At 61.0% G+C, this 17,771-nt stretch overlaps 1 protein-coding gene across 2 annotated transcripts; it reads right to left on the minus strand.

The window, feature by feature from the left end:
• Positions 1–6,867: 6,867 nt before the first annotated feature.
• LOC102399668 (cytochrome c oxidase assembly protein COX19) lies at positions 6,868–12,895 on the minus strand. 2 transcript variants are annotated; one of them, XM_025275064.3, is made up of 3 exons: positions 12,370–12,895; positions 11,718–11,829; positions 6,868–9,300 (listed from the first exon to the last, which is right to left on the minus strand). In XM_025275064.3, the coding sequence occupies exons 1-3, from the start codon at positions 12,449–12,451 to the stop codon at positions 9,225–9,227; spliced, it is 270 nt and encodes an 89-aa protein (XP_025130849.1). In that variant the 5' UTR covers positions 12,452–12,895; the 3' UTR covers positions 6,868–9,224. The 2 variants fall into 2 exon arrangements, with proteins under 2 accessions (XP_025130849.1, XP_044792038.1); XM_044936103.2 differs by lacking the exon at positions 6,868–9,300 and having other exon boundaries at positions 11,339–11,829; positions 12,370–12,695.
• Between the last annotated feature and the right edge of the window lie 4,876 nt (positions 12,896–17,771).

Here is a 17,771-nt window from a genome sequence, read left to right on the forward strand (position 1 = left end):
CCACCTCCCTGTCCTCGGAGGAGAGGCCGGCCGGTGACAAGCCCCAGTGCGGTGGGCGCTCAGGCCACAGAAGGGCCCCGCTCTGCACCCAGCGGGGACAGGCGGGGCGGGGTGTGGGGGGAGAAGGGTGCTCTGGATAAAGCCTTCTGAGTCAGGAAGCCAGCACCCAGATGCCAGGACAGCATGGGGGAGGGGAGGGGACGGGTCCCTGTTTGTTCAGATTCTTTCCGTTTTCTTCTTAAATTATGAATGCAGCGATGCAGCTGGTTAGAAACAAACAGCAGACAAACACCACAGCCTCCCCACCACCCCCGACCCCAGCGACTGAGCCAACCATTGTCAACAACTGCCAGCATTCTTCCAGAACGGTCCTCCGCCGGTCAGTCTGCGGGGAGGCCGGCGCTGCGGGTGCGTTCCACCAGCCAGGGTCTCAGCTGGATGCTGTGCTGGAGTCCCGGGGGGCCCACAACCAGGAGAGCACCTCCACGACAAGGGGAAGGGCCGCTGGACGGGGGCGGACCTGCCACCTCGCCCCCCACGGAGGCGGCGTGGGCACTGCCCACCGAGGCCTGCTCTGGCCACCTCTGGGGCGCGATGCTTCCAGGGCCCTGAGGGTCTCTCGGGCAGGACATGGGAGCCCACTTGGGCGCGAGTCTCTAAACCACAGGTCCCGCATCACCGTGTGCTTGGACTGGCCCCTCTCTCCCCCATCAGATGGCGCCCTTCCGGGAGGGACGGCTGGTGTCCTCATCTCGGGGTCCCCATGCCAGGGTCAGTATCTGCCACAGAGCAGAGTGGGGGACGGCGCTTCATGAAGACAAGCTGGCATCAGTCGCAGTAGCAACTAGCTCAGTGACTGCTGGCTCAGACGGTACAGCGCCCGCCTGCAACGCAGGGGACCCCGCTTCAGGCCCTGGCTTGGGCAGACCTCCTGGAAAAGGGAACAGCAACCCACTCCAGTATTCTGGCCTGGAGAATCCCTTGGACAGAGGAGCCTGGTGGGCTACAGTCGGTGTGGTCACAGAGAGTTGGACACGACTGAGTGACTTTCACTGACACCGTACGTCAGCTGTTGCTGCGAAGTCGCTTCAGTCATGTCCGACTCTGTGCGACCCCATAGACGGCAGCCCACCAGGCTCCCCCGTCCCTGGGATTCTCCAGGCAAGAACACTGGAGTGGGTTGCCATTTCCTTCTCCAATGAATGAAAGTGAAAAGTGAAAGTGAAGTTGCTCAGTCATGTCCGACTCTTCGCGACCCCATGGACTGTAGCCCACCAGGCTCCTCCGTCCATGGGATTTTCCAGGCAAGAGTGCTGGAGTAGGGTGCCATTGTCTTCTCCATCCTACATCAGGCATTAGGTCAAACCCCTTCCTACTTAATCCCCATTTTACAGATTCTGAAAACAGAGGCATGGAGCTGTTCAGTCACACCCAAGGCCACACGTGGCTTCTAAGTGGAAAGACTGGGATGAACATACAGCTGGGGGACAAAAAGCCGAGCCCCCCACTCCAGCGGTAGGGTTGCTGAGGGTCGAGGAGGGATGGGTGGGGGCAGGAAGCCAGAGGGGCTTGGAGCAAGAGCAGGAGAGGAGCAGGCAGGCACCTTCTTTGTCGTCCCATCTGACTATGGGGGTGAGGACATGGTCCAGGGAAGTGGATTCAAGGACAGAGGTCGGGACGTGAGATCCTTAAAGAGACAGGCAGGACGGAGCTCTGCAGCCCCTGACCAGGCTCCCAGGCCGAAGGGAAGCACAGGGTGCAGTGGGCTGGTGTGGGGCTCCCAGGACGCAGGGCACACGCAGCCCCGGGCGGGCCATGCCCAACAGGCCCTTGCCCAGGCTCCAGGGGGGTGTCAGAGGAGCCGGAGGCCAGCGCCCAGGGTCCTGGGGGGGCCCTGGGGGCCCCTGTGCTGAGTGGACAGGAGCGAGGGGAGTGACCGCAGTCTGCTTTGGGGGAGGGGCACATGAGGGTGATGGGGGGACACAGACGGGAAACGCCAGGGGCTCAGAGCCTTGTGGCCTGAGGGTGGCTTCGAGGATTGGGGGGGAGGGCGCCAAAGCACCCGGGAGACCCAGGGAGGGGTCCTCCTGAGCGCTGGAGACAGAGTCTGGGGCAGTCGATGGAGTCCGCAGCAGGCCCCCCAGCAGGGCTGGGCAGAGGGGGGCCAGGCAGGAGGGGGGAAAGTCACGAGGATGGGGTGGAGGGCATGGAGGGTCGGGCCCGAGAGGCGGGGCCCGAGCCCCAGGGGCTGTAGGGCAACGGGTGCAGGCAGGGAGACATGGCTGCCAGGAGGCGGCGCCGGGGCTGAAGTGGGCGCCCCACGGGATGCCGGCCACCAGCCCCTGGCAGCTGTGCCCAGACTCCTGAGGGACTTCTGCAGGGCAGAGGGGTTGGCACTCCGGCCTGGGCGGGGTGGGGCACCCAGAGGGGGCCTGCCGGGAGGCTGGGCCCTCGACAGCACCCTCGGCACGCCTGTTCTGTGCAGAGCCCTGAGCAGCGGGGACCTGTCTACCAAGGGGAGAAAACGGGGAGCCCTAGGCCATGTCCACCACCCCCACCAGCACCCTTGCCTAAGACCTGGGTTTGGGGTGCGTCAGGGAGGGAAAGCAGGCACTGCCCTCCAGCCTTTCCCGGCCACGTCGTGGCTGGGGCTGGGCAACCACAAGGTTCCGGGCGGGCGTTGGGCAAGACCGGAGCAGGGCAGGAGCCCAGCCAGCAGCTGGCTCAGCCCAAAGCCTCCTGGGCCTGGGGGGGCCCTGGGGCATTCCTCCCTGTACCCTCCATCCCCGCCCAGCCTGCTCTGAGCCACACCTGAGCCGGGAACCCCACGGGGGTTCCCAGGAGTGGATGAGCCGGGGGGTCGGAGTCAGTCCTCAGTTGAGGACTGGGTGGCAGCTGAGGGCAAGGTCCCCACGGGGACTCCGGGGGCTGAGGAAGCAAGCACCTCCCAGAATGTGGGAGACGCACAGAGACATGGCTGACACGCCTGGCCATGAGCGGCGGCTTCCGGTGTGGCTGGCACAGTTCCTGTTTTAAAGCCCTCACCCTGTGTAATTCCTGAGCCTAAGCCTCAGTCTCCAGCCCCACCCCAGCAAAGGAAACACAGAGACACCCCAAAGAAAGGCGACCCTCAGTGCACAGGCTGTGCACCCCTCCCCGCACCACAGCCAGGGGCGGCGGGGACGGTCCCGGGACCAGGACCGAGTCTCCATCTACGAGCGGCACTGGCCTAGAAACCCGGGGGTCTTGGGGGGGCGGTCCCCAGAGGGGATGGGCGGGTGGGGTTTCCATGGGGGTAGAGCTCCAGGGCTCGTTCAGTGGGTGTGGGGACATTTAAAAAGAGTTTCTGCCTGGTATCCTGAAGGGAACCAGCATGTGGCAGGGGGAGATGTATTCAGGACCCCCGGGCTCCTGGAGGACCTGGGCTCCCAGGGTGCCCCCCGGGGCGGGCGTGGGAGCCGGGGGAAGCCCGGGTGCGGGCTGGGGAGTGGGCTGCGGCTGCGGTGATGTCCCAGGCCCCGGCTCTCTGAGCACTGACATCCAGCCAGGGACTTAAAGTTCACAAATTAGCGTGACTCAACTCACAAAGACCTCTGACAAGCCAGTGGGAAGAGAACCCGAGCAGCACGTTCTCCCAGGAAGACACACAGAAGTGCATGTACCGAGCATCACGGCTGTCGGGAGACGCGGGACGGCTGCACCAGTGCGGACCCATAAACAGAGCATCACCCACTCCACCAAGTACGCCCCTGAGACAGAAAGCGCACACGCTCAGAAACATGTACCTGAACGTTCAAAGCAGCGCTCCTTACAGGAGCCAAAGCGGGGCAACCACTGTCCGTCGGCGGAGGCGTGGATACAGGGGAGCAGGACTCGGCCGCTGAAACGAGAGCAGCGTTACAGCGCTACAGCCCGGACGAACCGCAACGGTCGGTGAGAGCAGCCGGTCGTGACGCCCACGGCGTGCCAGGGTGCTCCCAAGGCCTCGGACCTGTCGCTTCAAGCCCGTGCTGAGCCACCAGGCTGGCGGAATGGACGGGTCAGCAGTCCTCAGGGGTGGGGAGCCGAGGCTGCGAGGCCCTGCTCACCGGCCGCCTGAGGCTTCTCTGCAGGACCAGGCCCCAGGCCTGTCAGTGGACTGAGCATGAGGGACCCTGCCCCACCTGCAGGGCAAGGCGGTGGGAGTCCACAGCCGTGTTGGAAGCACCCCTCAGCTCACCAGGCCCTGCAGGCTGCGCACATGGCAGGGCCAGGTCCTGGGCTGACATGCGGGGACAGGACAGGTCAGGCTGCGGACAGGGGGACAGGCGGGGTGTGAGGGGTCCTGGCCTTCCCCAGGAGGGTCTGTGCCCCACCCTGTCTGCCCCTCAGCCTCCCACACGCCCTCCCCAAGGAGCTTCCTGCCCCGCCCCCGAGAGGTGGGACCTACCGACTGCCCCACCCCCTGGGAGGTGGGGCCTACCGGCTTCCCCTCCCACCTAGAGGTGGGGCCTATTACTGTCCCGCCCACCGAGAGGTGGGGCCTACGGCTGCCCCAGGGTCTGGGCCGGGACCCCGGCCTCCAAGACTGGGAGAGGACTCAGCTCCCGCTGGTGCGCTGTCTCCCCAAGTGTCTCCTGAGCTGCCACCTGCCAAGGCCCCTTGGGGGTCCCCCACCTGGCTCATGTGCCAGGCACACGGGTATGGTGTCAGAGGGGCATCAGCCACCATCTGACCACAGCCCATCCAGGGCCGTGAGGATGGCAACCATCAGGCGCTGGGCTCAGAAGCCAAGCCTGGGGAGCTGCCACCAGCGCGTGCACAGGGGGTCCCCTCTCCAGAACCCTGCCCCCGTCATCACGCCCAGGCCTCTTCACAGAGCGGGGCAAAAGCCCGGCCCTGGCCTTCCCCCAGCGCCCTCTGCCCCAGGGTGGTCTCCTCTGCAGGGGCTCCACTGCCCCCTGGGCACACAGCCCGCAGGTGTGGACGGAGAGCCCCCGCAGTCCCTCACTGGCCCCTGAGCCCGGGGTGACCAGGGGCACAGGGGCTGGACCTCAGCTGGGGCCTCCAGCTTGGCCCCCGTATCAGGAGTATCCAGGGCCTCAGAGACGCACAGCCCTGGCCTGATGTGTTACTCCCAGAGTGTGGAGGCCACTGCATGTTCGCTGAGCCCTTGGGGGCCCCAGAGGACGGCCCTCCCGCAGGCGACCTCAGGCACTGCAGCGCCACCACCGGCCAGCAGGGGCCGCCACGCCACCACAGTCTGTGCCCCGCGGCCTCCGGAGGGAGAGGCCCTTCCCAGCCCCAGCTTCTGTCTCGGGGCGGCCGGCCCCCTCCACACGCCAACCCTGACCCCACCCCCACGACCTGGTAAGCCGGAGCCTGGTAACACGGCCTGGCACCTTCAGAAGGCTGTTCCCCTGGTTGATGTTCCTATTGTTTCTATAAAAATGATAGATGCTTGTTATAAACACAAAGAAAAACAGCCACGCGCCGTGCACTGCGCGGAGACAGCCCTGTTTGCTGAGGGCCGGCTCGGGGGATACTCTACACGGTCCCGGAAGCTCCCAGACCCCGGGGCTGGGGGGCTGTCCTGCTCTGGGGTCCTGCTGCCGCCACGTGCTTCCCAAGGACAGAGCGCGGCCACCTAAGACCCCCGCTCCTCCCGAGGGCCGGGGGCGCGCTGTCCAGGACGCAGGGAGGGCAGAGGCCACGGCTTCTCTGCAGCAGGCGTGAGGTCAACGCGCACTCTTCAGTTTCCTTTGAAGGACGTCTGCTGAGTAATCAAAACCACCATGCACCTCAAAGCACCGCACACAATCACACGTGAGCCACGCGTGTAAAACAGGCGGGATTCTGTGTCCCCCAGTTTAAGCACTTCATGTATATGAAACAAACGAGGTTCTCTGTCCCCCGGTTTAAGCAGTTCACGGATATAAAACAAGCAGGGTTCTCTGTTGCGTCCCCTGGTTCTAAGCTGCCCGTGCCTGGGGGGCCCGATGTCATCACGAAGCACCCTCCGGGAGGGAGGTGGGGACCCCGGGTCAGACAGAGGACGGGGGAGGAGGCAGTCTGGGAGGGAGAAGCCACCAGCTCAGGACGAGGACGGGCCACAGAGCGCAGCACCTCCAGGAGCTGGGAGAGGAGGAAGCGGACTCTGCCCAGCACCTCCGGAAGGAGCCAGCTCGAGGGAGCTACTGAACATGAGGCCTCCAGTCTGCAGCATGACTGTGTTGTTTAAGCCACCGAGTCTCTGCTGATCTGTTAGTGGGGAAGGAAGCTAACTTGCTTTTTTTAACAAAAGCACTGCCTCCCTAAACAGAGTAAAAGGTATTCCACCCACCTGTTTTCCTCCACTCGAGTTTCCAGAGCTGTTACAGGGAGCTGGCTGGCTCCTTAAGGTGGGGGCCCAGCCCTGCGCCCCCAGCTCCCGTCCCAGGAGCTCCATCAGCATCGCTCTTCAGGAAGGTGGCTGCAGGCCCGGGCTGACGGTGGTCGTCAGGCTGCCCTGACATCATCCTAAGGAAGGCGCTTGGAAAACGTTCTGCCCGTTGTCTCAGGGGCCCTCTAGTAACGTCACTGGCTCATCGAGTCAAGTACACACGACAAGTAAAAGGCATTCTTTACTTGACAAATGACAGGCAACCAAAAACACCTCACGGGAGCTTCGGCAGGACCAGATGAAGCCTCGTATTCTTAGCAGCGGTTGCGGGAGCTGCCGCTCCTCCGTGAGGAGACCGCGGCCCACGTGCGGTGTCCTCCGGCCCCGCGCCCCCTCCCAACACCACCACAGCTGCGTTCTCTGTGGGATTCCCAAATGTGTTTCAAAACGCAAATTCACCCAGTCATATATGTAGAAAGTTCAACTACAAAGAAATGAGCACGGAACATTTTTTAAATTCTTTATTTTGAAATAACTCCAGACCTCCAGAAGTTGCAGCAGGCCAGTGTGCCCGCTTCTCCCGACGACACCATGTGCACGGGCACGATACGCTGTGACCGACCCGCAGCCCCAGGAGCAGCCCCTCGCCCGTCCTCGGGGAAGGCACGGCGGGTCCTCACACCAGGCTTGGCCCCCGGGCCGGGCACATCGGTGTGTCCTCAGAGACGGAGGTGACGCGCTCAGAGAAAAGAGCAGCGACGCCTCCTCCTTGGGGCAGATCAGGGCAGGTGCCGTGGGCAACATCCCCGAGGTTTCGGCTGTTGGTTGAGTGCTTTCCGGGGCGTCCTCCAGAACAGGCAAACCCGCTCCACCTAACACTGCCCACCCACCTCCAGACACACCGATGCCCGGAAGGCCCGTGCTTCCACACAGGCCAGGGTTGGGAGGAGGGCTGTCCCCTTCCTTCGCTGGAACATTTACTCCACTCGTGACTCCCTCAGCAGGGACTCCCAGGCAGGAACTGATGCTGTGGCCAAAGCCTAACAGTCGTTCCTGCTGCTGCCAACTAGGCCACTGGGAGCCCTGTCGCACGCTCCCGACAAGTCCACCAAGGCTTCAGCAACTCCTTACTGTCTGACACAAGAAGGTCCAGGGTCAAATGCACTTTCTGGCCCTGGGTCTTCCTGCTGGAGAGAGGCTCAAATCAGAGTCAGACACTAGGCAAGCCCCTCACTGCCAGGGGTCCCCCAGGCCCCCAGGACCCAGAGCGAAGGGATGTCCGTATGAACACAGACGGGTGCATGCACACGCTTCTGCACACACTTCTGTATGTCTGCTTCTCTACCCAAGGCCCTCTCCCGCCACGCTGCCTTCTGGGCCCCGAGTTCCCTCTCACACCACCTGCAGGGCCATGCAGGGCACACTGTGGTCTCCCCCAGCCCTTCCTGCAGCCGCCCAGGGCCCTGCCTCGGGAACAAGCACAGGTGGCCGGGTCACCCCAACGCTTTACAATTACAAACAATGCTGCAATGAATAACCCTGTACATGTGAAATGTCACAATGGATACTTCCATGGCTCACTTTGGTGATGAAAAGCAAGGCTTTTCATAAACTAGCTGGAAGCGTAGACAGAGACAATGCTGCACAGTGACAAAGCACAGATGGAGCGCCGGGGCTAGACCCCCATGGGGCCAGCGGGGCCGGAGCCCCCGACAGACGGCCGGTCTTGGAGGGAGCAAGGGCAGGGCCTGAGTGAGCACGGCTGCCCGCAGGACCGAAGGAGGGACGCCACGCAGACAACTGGATGTGGCCGGGGAGGCGAGAGGGCTCCCCACAGCTGGCCTGGGCCACCAGGCAGGAGGGGGTCAGGGCACTCACCTGGGTATTCCTGGCACCCCCTCCCACTGGCCACACTGGGACAAAACTCAGCTGACTGGGGCCCAGGGAAGCAGTCACAGGGCAGGGCCAGGGTCTCCACTGAGGTTCTGAACCTACACAAGGCGCCCCAGAAACACTGCCCTGGGGTCTGCACCCTGGGATCTGACAGCACTCGGGCCCAGCTGCCCTGACCCCTCACGGCCAAGAAGCGGGGCTGGCTGTAGGCTCGGCCGCTCCTCAGAGGAGAGGCGCCAGAGGGCGCTGCATGCCCGCCTGACAAGGGCAGACGGCCCGCTCCTCGGTCACAGCAGAGGACTCCTTGAAACTAAACATCTGACTGTGCAGTGCCACCCAGTACGGATCAGAAAGACACGTGGTGCTCAGGCATCACCAGAAAAAAATCAAGAGGTCAGACACTCAAAAGCCAGTTTCCCCTTCCAGGCTTATCCACTGTTTTTGTTTAAAAAAAAAAAAAAGGCAAAAAAGGAAATGAACAGAGTATATGCTATGAGTACAAAGAGCAACCCACTTGCTAGGAACGTCTTCCTGACGTCTACGTCACTTCTACGTAATGAGCTGAGGTGAACGCTACCAGCACAGAAAGGACACACACAACCTGTGACATGAACCCAGCAGCTCACTGGCGCCCACAGTGCCCTCTCAGTGGGCAGACGCAATCTGGCACCTCACCTCCCCAGGGGCCCTGCCACCCACGCGAGCTTAGGATAAACCTTCACAAGCCTGAGGGAAACAGGGATCCAAAAGGGACACCACTTTTCCAAAATCCTTTCGGGAGCTTCAGAAGACGACCCATTTCCTAGCCTCAAGGCACATCCACCAGGGAGGGGCGTCTGGCATGGTTCCAAGTGGCATCTCGCGGGCACCCCCACAGTCCCCTTCTGAGCCTCGGTACCTACGAACACGCTGCTGGGGCGGCAGGAGTCCGGACAACCCCACACAGTTGCAGGCTTCCCCCTGGCACAGCTCAGTTTTTGTCTGACTTCCCATCAATCAAATCTCCAAATCCCAGCTTTTCCAGGGGTTCCTGTGCCATCAGTTGCCTGAAAGGAGAAGTGAGAGCTGTCAGGGTCCACGCACCCGCTCAGACCCAGGCACCCCCACCCCCTCCTGGAACAGCACCCTCAGACCCGCACCCTGCCGTGCTCCCGTGTGCAGGCCCCTCTGCCCCTGCCCGCCACACCCACAAAACCCAGAGGCTTGGCAACAGCCCTTAGGACAACTTCCCCAGAATCACAAACACCAGTTCATGGAACCTACCTGGCAACAGATTACACTAACCCCACAGTGACGGAATGCATGAGATGCTCCTGAAACCCAAGGAGGCAAATAACGATTAACTCCCACTACACCTTGTCAGGACACGGTTCTTAGAATCAGCCACTCAGACACAATGTGGTTGACAGGGCCAGGGTCCCCAGGTGACACCCTGACCCCTAGAATCTGAGTGAGATCTGATTCCAGCGCGGCAGGGGGTTGGTATTAAGGCTGCTGAGGAAACAAGGCTGCCCATCAGCCAACTCAGAGAGGAGACCACCTTGGATTACCCAAGGGGACCCAACCTAATCCCAGGATCCTTAAAATCAGAGACCCTTGGCTGCCTCTGCTCAGAAAGAAAAGATGTAAAGAGATGGGAGGATCTGAAGACGCAGCACTGTGGACCATGAGGACAGAGGACAGGCCACAGGCCAAGGACAAGAAGCCCGGGAGCTGAAAAGGTCAGGACAGACCCTCCTGAGGGAAGCGCCTGGGCCGCACCTGGTCAGGCCCGGCGCTTTCCCAGAACCAGATGCTCTACACTCCGCACCAGGTCAGGAGGCCCAGCCGACGTGAGGTCTTGGATCCCACGTGGATTTGCTGTGTCTCTGCTGACCGTGCAAGCCCAATGTTAACCGAAGCTGCTGTGAGGAAGCGGAGCCCCGTCCTCAGCAGCGGACACATCCACTCCAGGCCAACGGGGCCCGTGTGAGCCAACTGACAAATTCTACCGAGGTCCAGCTCTTAAAAAGACGCATGTGAAGTACACAAAAGGAAGGTGTGGGTATCAGCAGAAAGGAAAAAAGCGGAAGGGACAAATCTTTTTAAAAGAGTGATGGAGACGCAAGTGGGCACGATACGGACCAAGTCAGAAACACATACACCCCTCACAACCAAATGCGGCCTGACCAACCAGTGATGCCGCCTGAATCGTGGAACCCACAGAGCAGCTGATGCATTCCCATCTGCGGGCCTTCCTCAGAGGCCCAGGGGCGAACAGGAAAAAGACGGCCCTTCTGCGGGCCCTGCCGGGAGGGCCTCTCTCACAGCAGGAGTGGCTCTGGAACCAAAGCAGCTGAACCCTCCAGGCATCCCTGTGCCGGCCCAGGGATGACCGACTCGGGGATGGTGACCCCAGCTTTGGGGAGGCACAGGGCAGAGACGAGCTCCAAACTCTGTCACCAAAGCTCAGGAGTGCCAAGAAGAGACTCACTGAGTTCAATGTTTCGATTTAAGAGTGAGGGAAGCATGCAGATCCGGCCAACACACCATGTAGAGATGTCAGAGCTGGGGTCAGGCCGGCCCGTCGTTAACCCACAACACCTGCGAGCCTGCGTGACTCCCGAGGCAGGAGAAGGGCGCCACCTGAGAGCCAAGCACCAAGAAGGCCCATCTCCCTCAAATCCCAAATGTCTGCAGACCCCTCAACACACCTGGGGTCCAAGAAGCACAGCGGAGCTTGCCGGGAGGGGAACGTCTGAGTCTGTTGAGATACTGAAAACAGGCCCAGAGTGGACTGCTTTTTGTCAGCCTGTCTTCAGACAAGGCCTCTGACGGCCTGGGTTCCTTCATGAGCAAACAACGGGCTCAAAAGGCAGAAATGAACGTTTCTACCCAAGCACACCGTAATGGGTTACATGTTTTCCTGATGAAGCTTTACAATGGTACTTCTGCAGTAAAATCTCAACAGATCAGTTAGAAGAGTTTTTGTTTTGCTTAAAGGTGGGTCTTGTGAACTCTGGTTGAGACGGGAAGACTCACTCGTCTTTCACCGTTTCTCGGGCCCACTGTTTTGCCTGTCAACACAACAAACAGCTCTGAGCAGACATTGAACAAAACATCATGTATTTTTATGTTCTGAGAAAGTTTAAAGAAATAAGCTCTGTACCCACAAATCTTTTGACTCCGTCAGCGTTTTTATGGTGCACGACTGTGAAACCTGAATGACACATCACACATTTGGAAAGAGAAAAGTGTGAGGAATGCAATCACGCCCAAGGCTATCACTGGAGAAAAGGTTCCCACGGCGGCCAACAGCTCTGAGTACAACTCATCTCCGAAACGCCTCAATTTCACAGGCAGGCAGCCCTTCGGGTCCAAACACAAGGAGAAGCCAGGCCTGGGTGAGGCCTCTGGGGACAAACATCTCAGCTGGAGACACGGTGGGCGGAGAAGACATAAATCACGGCTGGCAGGTACTTGCCTTTCCATCCTGCACTCCAGATACTCTTTTGATTCATTTCTGCACAAAGCATTTTCAAAATTATTGTCCCGGAGACACTTCATGAATTTCTCTTTAAAGCTTTTACATTCACCTGGAACGAAAGAGAAAAGTATTTTCTTTTTAAAGTGAAAGCAGGACATGCCCGCCCAGCAACCTTACAGGCGGCCCTCCTTCTCCTCCTCGGGAAACCAGTTTCCTTCAGAAACACTCTGGAAACAGAGGAGAAAGGACTTCCTGGGGGAAGAGCGAGGGCAGGAAAAGGGGGGCGTGCAAGCGGCGGCGCCAGGAGCTCCCCGCCGACGTTGCCCTTTGTCTGGAACCTCTCGGTAAAAGACGGGCAAATGAAGAACCACTCGAAACCCATTCTCCAAGCCTCGGCTTCTGCGGAGCTGCGGCGACCAGGAGCGCCCTCCGCTTCCGCACCAGACGCCCGCGGAACCCCGCCGCGGCCCCACACCGCCGAGGATGCGGCTGCCGGCACGTCGGCCCCGACCGCAGGCGCCTCCGTGCCCTCTCGCCGGCCGCTCCTGCCCCGGGCCGCGGCGGGAGGCGCCGCCCGCGCCGCGAGGCACCACCGTCCGGCCCAGCGCTGTGCGGGCCCGGCCGGGGAGTCCGGGCCGCTTGCACTCACCGAAGTGATCGAGCGGGAAGCTGCCCTTGTCCGGGGGACGCGGCTGGAAACTCTTGGACCCGAAGTTCATAGCCGTCGACATGATGGCGGCACCCAGACGCTCCCAGCGCGACGCGCCGTACGCAGGACGGCCGGCCGATCGCGGAGCAGGCCCCGCGGGAGCGCCGAGCACGTCGAGCGGCGAGCCACCCTTGATGGGCCTGGACTTGGGAGTACAGGGCCCGCCCTCAGCACCGAGACCCCGCCCCTCGTACCCAGGCCCCGCCCCCGGGCTCCGAAAAGCCGGGACCCTCAGGCACTTGCTCCGCGGTGGGTTTCTTATCCTCGAGGCAACACAATGGCAGAGGGTCCAGCCGTCATCTATTTAGGACGAGGAAACGAAGTTCAGAGAGGGTCAGCAACTTGCTCAAGGACACACAGCTTCAATCCACAAGAAGCCCAGAGGGCAGGTGGACGCTCCTGGAAGGCTGTCCCTGGCAGGGGTGAGGGGGGGTCTTTGCATCCCCATGAGGCTGCCGAGGTCTGGGCAGCTTAGAGCAACAGAAATTCCTCCTCTCACAGTTCTGGGGGGGCCAGTCATCGGAGAGCCGCGTGTCTGCTCCCTGCTGGTGGATTGGCGGCAACTCTCGGTGCCCCCTGGCTTGTGGACGCATCACCCCCTCTGCCTTACCACGGGGCCTCTCCCTGTGTGTCTGTGTCCACACATCATCCTTCCATGAGGATGTACCCTTATTGGGTTAGGACCCACCCCCATGACCTCACCTTAGCTAATTACATATGCCGTGACCCTGTTCCCAGAAAGGTCACGTTCTAAGGTAGGGGCAGCTAGGACTTAAACATGTGAATCCAGGGACACAATTCAGCAGATAAAAGGGTGAAAATGCATTATAACATGAAAGCCCCGATGTCCTGTTTTTATTATTTAATTTATTTTATAATAATTAAATATATTATTTAATTTATTATTGTAAACAGTAAAAACTAAAAACAGCAACAGTAAAACCGTAAACAGCAACAGTGAAAACAGGGAAAGGGCTGGGGTGGGGGGGGCCACCAGCTCCCTGCAGCAGGGCTCCTCCCAACCTTGTACCCTGGGCAGAGCTGATGGAGGTGGGTGGCTGCCCGCCCGCCCTCCAGCCAGTTGTCTGATTCCTCCCTGAGCTCCAACCCACATTCACGCATCCACTCCACCCACGTATCGGTCCCTGACGCCAGCCACGTGCTGCCAGACCCTAGTCATAAGCACACAGGGGGCTCAGGACCACAGAGCCACCAGCTGGCCCCCCTGGACAAGCAGTCTTCCCCCCAGGCCCAGCACCACTGCCCCCTGCAATGTCGGGGGCTTGCCCACCAGTCCCAGCAGCACTCTCTCCCCACAGGGCCTGGGTCGGATGCCCCCTTCTGCAGAAGGCATCCAGTATGCCCTCAGCCACTGGCAAGGCCCCCCCGTGGTGCATTCCACCCAACCTCTGGCCTGACGTGGGATTCCGCCCTGTTTGTCGGCAGCCCGCCCAGAGCTCCACCAAAGTCAGCGGACCAACAGGAGGGCCCCGCAGGGCAGGCCCATGGCGGTGCAGGGAAAGCCCAGCCCTGTCGCCTGGGCCTGGGCTGGCCTGAGGCTCTGGGCCCACAGCAACTGGCAGGAGGAAGCTGTGCCTGTTCCTTGATCCGTCATATCAACTGTTGACACCACAGCAGCCGGGGGCCCTGGGGTTACTCATTAATGCTCCAGGGCTGTGAACAAGAGAAGCGGTTATTACCTCGAAAATAGCACCTTTCCCTGCGACTAGATCCACCACTTAGTGGTGGGAGGGACAGCTCCTCCCCACCCAGGCTGCCACACCACACCTCTCCTCTCCGTGGGGCGGCCCTGGGAGACCCGTGAAGCCCGAGGCCCAGTGACCAGAAGGTGTCAGCCTGCCAAGCAGTTATTGCTTCATAGGAGATGTTTAGCAGTTCATTAAATGTTTAGGTCAAAAAGCAGGGAATACTGCTTTTGGAAACCCTCTTACATGCTGGGCTGCTTTACTTGGGCTCACAGTGCCTGGCACACAGCAGCTGCTCAGTTAGTATCTTTTGAAGAGGGAATTCCCTGGCAGTCCAGCAGTTAGGATTTGATGCTTTCACTGCCTGGGGCCTGGCTTCGATTCCTGCTTGAGGAACTAAGATCCCATAAGCCATGCAGCATAGCCAAAAATTTAATTAATTAGTTAATTAAAAATATTTGGGGAGACTTCTTTGGTGGTCCAGCGGTTAAGAATCCCCCTGCCAATGCAGGGAACATGGCTTCGATCCCCGGTCGGGAAAGGCTCCACATGCCTAGGAGCCCCTGAGCCCACGCTCGAAAGCCTGAGAACTACAACTACGGGTGCTGGCGGGGCTACAGCCCCTGGACCACAAGGAGCCCCTGAGAGAGAAACTTGAGCGCTGCAGCAAAGAGTAAGCCCGCTGGTCACCAGAGGGAGCCTGTGCGTGGGACAGACTTGGTGCAGCCAAAAATAAACTGCGAAATGAAGTTACAAATGATTTTTGAAGAATGAATGCAGTTTTCAGGTATTACTATCTTCATGTCACACATAGAGACACACGGAGGGCAAGCCCCTTGCCCAGGGTTACACAGCCCCTGTATGAGTTTTCTTCCACTGTGTAATGAACAGCCCAGACTCACCACAGTGAAACAGCAGTGATCCACTGTGCTCCGAAACGCAGGGAGAAGGCAGGCCGCGTGGAGACGGCCCCATGGGCTATCAGCTGGGGCCACCACACCTCAGAATAGGGAAGCCCTTCAGGACTGAGCACGCGTGGCTGGATGCTGGGCCTGGGTCTTGGGGGCCGTGGTTCCTGTCCCTGTGGCCCTCCACCCACCTCCTAGGGCTTCCTCCCAGGATGCTGACCGCATCCTGCACAAAGGATCCCAGAAGCAACAGGTGGAAGCCGTATGGCTTTCATGGTCTACCTCAAAAGTCTCAGAACATTACCTCCACCACGGGCACTATCCCCTACCCAGATTCAAGGGCACAGTCCCCGGCTTGCCATGGCTGAGGGCCAAATAGATGGAGAGCTTGTGGGCTGGGAGCTGCCACTGGAAGATGCCATCTCAGCCGAGGAGTAGATGGAGGGGCCAAGTGTGGTGTGTGCAACTCCAGAGCCCTCTAGGGAACGACCTGCACCTCAGGCGTCAGGCCAGGTGTGACCTGAGCCCCAGGTGACCCCGGCCACTCGGTTCTGACCACACAGTTTCCAGGCTTCTGCTCGAGCACCAGTACGGGGCTGGTAAAACTGCCCCCTGGACTGCAGCTGGGAGGAGGTGAGCCTCGGTGCAGGTGGTCGCCGGGCCGCCAGGAGCAGACACAGAAACACCACTTGCCTGACAACCCCCACTCCCCACCCCAGCCCAGAGTGCCACCAGCAGACCCAAGGGAGAGGAGAATTCATCGGAGTCCTGATGATGTCACCGGGCCCCTGGATCAACCCTGGCCTGAACCTAGATCTTGCTGGTGTTTTGACGTTAATAAATTCTGCTGTCTAAGCGTAGTTTTCAAAAGGCTCTCAGACTAATAGGTACGGAGCACACGGCCGAGCTTTATCTTGCCCGTTAACGAGGGAACAGGACGAGACCGCAAGGCTGCTTCAGAGAGGAACGTGCAAACGCCGACAAGCACATCCAGTCAGAGGAGAGAGCACCGGGTAAGCCCACCGAGCAGGCTCAGGACACGCTAACGTCTGACGGGACAGCACAGCCGAGCCTCTGGGGCGACCTCCTCCGTGAGACAGGAGTCCTCTGTGTGTTTACGGGGGGTCACCTGCATTTGTCCTGTTCTTGGCCGGCTTGGTGGCCTCTGGGCCCAGTCGATCATAGACCACAAATAGAGAGAACCCCCATTTCCTGGGGGACTAAGTGACGCCCAGCAGGCGGTTAGATGGCGACCCCACAAAGGGACCTGTGTGACCCGTCTGCCGTGTTTCTGGAGTGGGGTGATGTTCTGAACTATCCCAAGGCTCCCAAGGCCTCCCGGGGCTGCCCCCACAAGGGGCATAGCCCGGGGGCGCGGGAAATGCCACCACCGCCCAGTCAGCTCCGGAGGCCAGAAGGCAGGGCGCCTCCCGAAGATGGCTCCAGGGGGGTCCTTCCTGCCCCCGCTGGCTTCTGCGGTTCCCGGGTCCTTGGCCTGTGGCCGTGGCCCCCACCCTTGCCTCTGTCACCGAATGAGGGGCAAGGTAACTGGGTTAAAGAGCCGCCCTCCAAAGAGGCCCCCGTTCTGAGACTCTGGGTGCACGTGAATGTCGGAGGAACATCCTTAGATCCAGCACCCTGCTCCAGCCAGTTTGGGTTTTCCCAGGACCCTCCCCGCGGTGCCCCCCTCACTGGACGGGACACAGGCATAGCAGCGGGTCACTCAGCAGGTCACCCCTGGGGCGCGGACCACTGCGCCACCCAGCTGAGCCCACTCCCAGACGCCAGGAGTGGCTCCGTCAGGATGGGTCTTCAGACGGCCTCCCCGCAACTCAGTCCAGCTCCGGGGCCACGCCTGCTCCCTGTGCACGGCAGCAGCACCAAGACCTGGCTCCCGCCCAGCAGGCCCCTGGGCAAGGGCTTCACCAACCCCGAGCGGAGCCCCCGACAGGGATGCGTGCTCCCCTCCAGTCCCGCAGCCACACTGCCCATCCCATGAGCCTGGGCCCCCGGTGCAGCTCCGCGGCCGTGACCCAGGGCTGCCAGGGCCCCTGCCCCACGCCGCCCCTACAGGTCCGCAAAAGCTGTCCCCTCCTCACGAACGCCTGTCCTCCTGAGACCCACACTCCAGCTCCAACGCCTGAGGGGTTTTGTGCGCAAAGTCACAGCCACATGCCCCCCGCCTGCCCCCACTGGGCTGCGAGGACACTTCAGGATCCCTGTGGCACCCATTCCTGCAGTCCTAGCTCCTAGAGAGCCTGGTAATACACAGGAACTCAGTACACACATGCTGAATTAACCACCCGAACTGTCCTGGGCAGACAGGCCCTCAGCCTCTGCACCCGGTAGGGACCTTGGGAACAGCTCCTCAGCCCAAAAGACCCAGAGACTGAGCGGTCAGAGAACAGTTACCCTCCTGGCAGCCCCGGGACTGTGCATCTGGACAGGCTGCCTGTGAGGCAGTGAGCGCCCCATCACAGCAGGTGTGCAAATGGAGGCTGGGAGGGGAAAGGGCCCGCAGGCTGCCTTGGCTCTGGGGTGGGTGTAGGGGCACAGATGTCACCCCAGGCCTGTCCCCGGGCCCAGCAGCGGGGAGGCGGATCCCCCTGCCTTGTGTCGGGGCAGGAGGCCCAGCGCAAGCCCAGCCGCTTCTGGGGCCACCGGCCCTCCGGCCCCTGGGAGCTCGATTCCAAAGGGCGCCTCCTCCCTCCCAGCTGGGCCTCCAGGC

Source organism: Bubalus bubalis, chromosome 24 (genome assembly GCF_019923935.1).
Source record: "Bubalus bubalis isolate 160015118507 breed Murrah chromosome 24, NDDB_SH_1, whole genome shotgun sequence".
Taxonomy (NCBI): domain Eukaryota; kingdom Metazoa; phylum Chordata; class Mammalia; order Artiodactyla; family Bovidae; genus Bubalus; species Bubalus bubalis.

What these genes read in the sequence shown, in the direction of transcription:
- LOC102399668 (XM_044936103.2), bottom strand. Translation starts at nt 12,451, where the DNA reads ATGTCGACGGCTATGAACTTCGGGTCCAAGAGTTTCCAGCCGCGTCCC. An exon ending in CTTCCCGCTCGATCACTTCG is followed by an intron (nt 11,830 to 12,369) that starts GTGAGTGCAAGC and finishes CTTTCGTTCCAG; the next exon opens with GTGAATGTAAAAGCTTTAAA.